Here is a 2,836-nt window from a genome sequence, read left to right as displayed (position 1 = left end):
AAAAAAAAAAAAAAAAAAGTTAACTGAGGCTAGGCACAGTGGTTCACACCTGTAATTCTAGCACTCCGGGAGGCCAAAGTGAGAGGATCCCTTGAGGTCAGGAGGTCAAGACCAGACTGAGTAAGAGGAGACCCCTACCTCTATTAAAAAGAAAAAGAATTAGCTGGGCATTGTGGTGGACACCTGTAGGAGACTGAAGCTGGAGTATCTGCTGAACTGAGAAATTTAGGTTGCTGTGAGCAGGGCTGATGCAACCTACTCTAGCCTGGGTGACAGAGTAGAGACTCTTGTTTCCATGAAAAAAAAAATAGTTAACTGAAACAGAAGTTTTAAACTAAAATAACCAATTATTGCTTTAATTCATAAATGTGTATAGATTACATAAGAAATTAAGTACATGTTAAGTATATGTCTAATAGGTTACTTGTGCAAAATTAAAATCAAATTAAGCAAACATTTTAACATTTTTGAAATTAGTTAATCATACATTTAATATTAAGATTCAGGGCTTCTAGAGAGTTATTAAGATTTTAAAAAAGCTGATAATGCTTCAACATTGATGATTTATCCACTATGACTCAACAAGAATGACTCAGATCACTTAAATTGCAGAAAAAAAATTGTGTTACTCTTTCCTATGTTTTATATCCATACAAAAATGTGGTGCTGATGTACTGACAAAAAAGAAAAACAACCAAAAAAATATGATCAGCACTGTCTCTTGGAATCAAATTTTACCTGAAAGCATCTGTCAGAGGTCCCACACAAAAGCCTTATACTGATTAATGGAAAAGTGATAACTCATTGGGCTGTTTCTAGGAGACACAGATCCTTGGTTTCAGAGTTCCTGAGCTGTTCACTCACTGTGCCAGAGCAGCTAACTTCCCATAGTGTATGCTTTAATATCTCAGCAACTGAGGCCCGGAAGCGGTCTTGGAACTTCTTACTAATGAGGACATAAAGGATGGGGTTCAAGCAACTGTTGAGGAATGCCAAACCAGTGGAGAGGGGGATTCCAGCCTCCAGCACCTGGTGGAAATGGCTGCTGTGGTGAATGGTGAGCTCCCAAATGCTAAACAGGTGATAAGGAGTCCAGCAAATCAAAAAGGCCACGACTACAGCCAGGACTGTCCAGAAATGCTTATTGGACATCAGGATGCTTCGCTGCTTCACCTTGAAGATGAGACACAAGTAGCAAATACTCATTGTTAGCAAAGGGAAGAGATAGCCAACAACGAATTTCACCCAAGTCAGAACATGGTGCCTCATCACAGTGAGGTCACGATCATGCTCATGGAAATTGTTATAGCAAAGAGTATGGTTGTTGAACTCTACAGTGTCCCGGAAGTATAGGGCAGGACCACCAATGAGAGAAGCCAAAAGCCAGATGAATATAACAACAATCAGGGAGTTCTTTAGGGTTCGGTGCCGATGAGACAAGATGGGATGGATTAAGTGAATGTAGCGGTCCAGGCTGATCACAGTCAGGAAAAAAACACTGGCAAACATATTCAACTGGGCAATGAAAGAATTGGCCTTGCACAACCAGATGCCAAAGGGCCAGTGGAAATTCATGGCCACATACGAAATGTACAATGGCAGGAAGAGAACAAAAATGAAATCTGCAATGGCCAGATTGAGGAACCAGAGAGTGGTGACTGTCTTCTTCCACTTGAATCCTGTGAACCAAATGATAATGGCATTTCCAGGAATTCCCAGAACAAATGCTAAACAATACAAGACCAGGGAAACCCAGTGAATAACGTCCAGGTGGGTTTTCTCCTCCAAATCAGACTCTGAAGAGTAGTATTCCAGGACATAGGAATAGTTCTCAAGTTCTTCGAATAATGTTTCCTCTAGATCTTCCATGACCTTGCTAAGTGGAGAATGAGGAAATCTATAGAAGCAAATTTAAAAAGAAAGAAAAAAATGTTTTTTTTTTAAAGGAAAAGTTCAATGAATGATAAAGAATATACAGACAAAAATACTTCATCTTATGGGCCAATCGTAGTATACTTTTTCATAGGAGTTGAGATTTCCAAGTCTTTGTAGGCCTCGATTTCATCCTGATAATTCTCTCTCTCTCTCTCTTTTTTTTTAGAGACAGAGTCTCAGTTTGTCACCCTTGGTAGAGTGCCGTAGTGTCACAGCTCATAGCAACCTCCAGCTCTTGGGCTTACGTGATTCTCTCTCTTGCCTCAGCCTCCTGAGTAGCTGGGACTACAGGCACCAGCCACAATGCCTGGCTATTATTTTGTTGTAGTTTGGCCAGTTCGAACCCGCCACCCTTGGTATATGGGGCCAGCGCTCTACTGACTGAGCCACAGGTACTGCTCAATAATTCTCAAAGCTGTGAGAATTCATTTTTGTAAAGTGTTTAGTAATTGGCTAAATTAAAATGAATGACTCTACAGGTGCAATTGTTAATAATATTCAACTGCTCATAGGGCACAGAGGGCTGACTCAACTCAAGGAAATCCAACCTTCAACCCACATTTACTAGGTTCCTACTACGCATTATTAGTTCATTGCAGTTGCAGAGGAAAGAAGATTAATACTTATGTAGTGATAACTTGAAAGTCTGTATTTGTACCCCTGACTTCTCAAACTCTTGACAGAGAGTTCCACCTGGTTCCAAGTCCATCCACCTGGATGGCACTGAAGATGTTGACCTTATATTTTGTACCCAAGAATGCTTTGATTCTATGTTTACAAAAGCAAGCATGGTAATCCAAATTATATCAGTATGGATGGATTTTCTTCCAAAAGGAATCTTTTTGAGTAAACTTGATTATAACCACATAATTTCTTCTTTCTTTTTTTTTTTTTTTTTTTT

At 39.6% G+C, this 2,836-nt stretch overlaps 1 protein-coding gene across 1 annotated transcript in view; it reads right to left on the bottom strand.

Moving 5' to 3' along the window:
* Positions 1–629: 629 nt before the first annotated feature.
* GPR1 (G protein-coupled receptor 1) overlaps positions 630–2,836 on the bottom strand; it is a 28,853-nt gene continuing 26,646 nt past the window's right edge. The window contains exon 2 of the mRNA XM_003785003.2: positions 630–1,897. Within this exon, the coding sequence (XP_003785051.1) occupies positions 802–1,869 (1,068 nt within the window). The 5' untranslated portion in view covers positions 1,870–1,897 and the 3' untranslated portion in view covers positions 630–801. The remainder of the gene's footprint in view (positions 1,898–2,836) is intronic.

The sequence above is a fragment of the Otolemur garnettii genome, unplaced genomic scaffold (assembly GCF_000181295.1).
Source record: "Otolemur garnettii isolate 467f Iridium unplaced genomic scaffold, OtoGar3 scaffold00013, whole genome shotgun sequence".
Classification (NCBI taxonomy): Eukaryota; Metazoa; Chordata; class Mammalia; order Primates; family Galagidae; genus Otolemur; species Otolemur garnettii.
The sequence above is the reverse complement of the archived record's forward strand: the minus strand, read 5'-3'. Positions and strand labels throughout refer to the sequence as shown.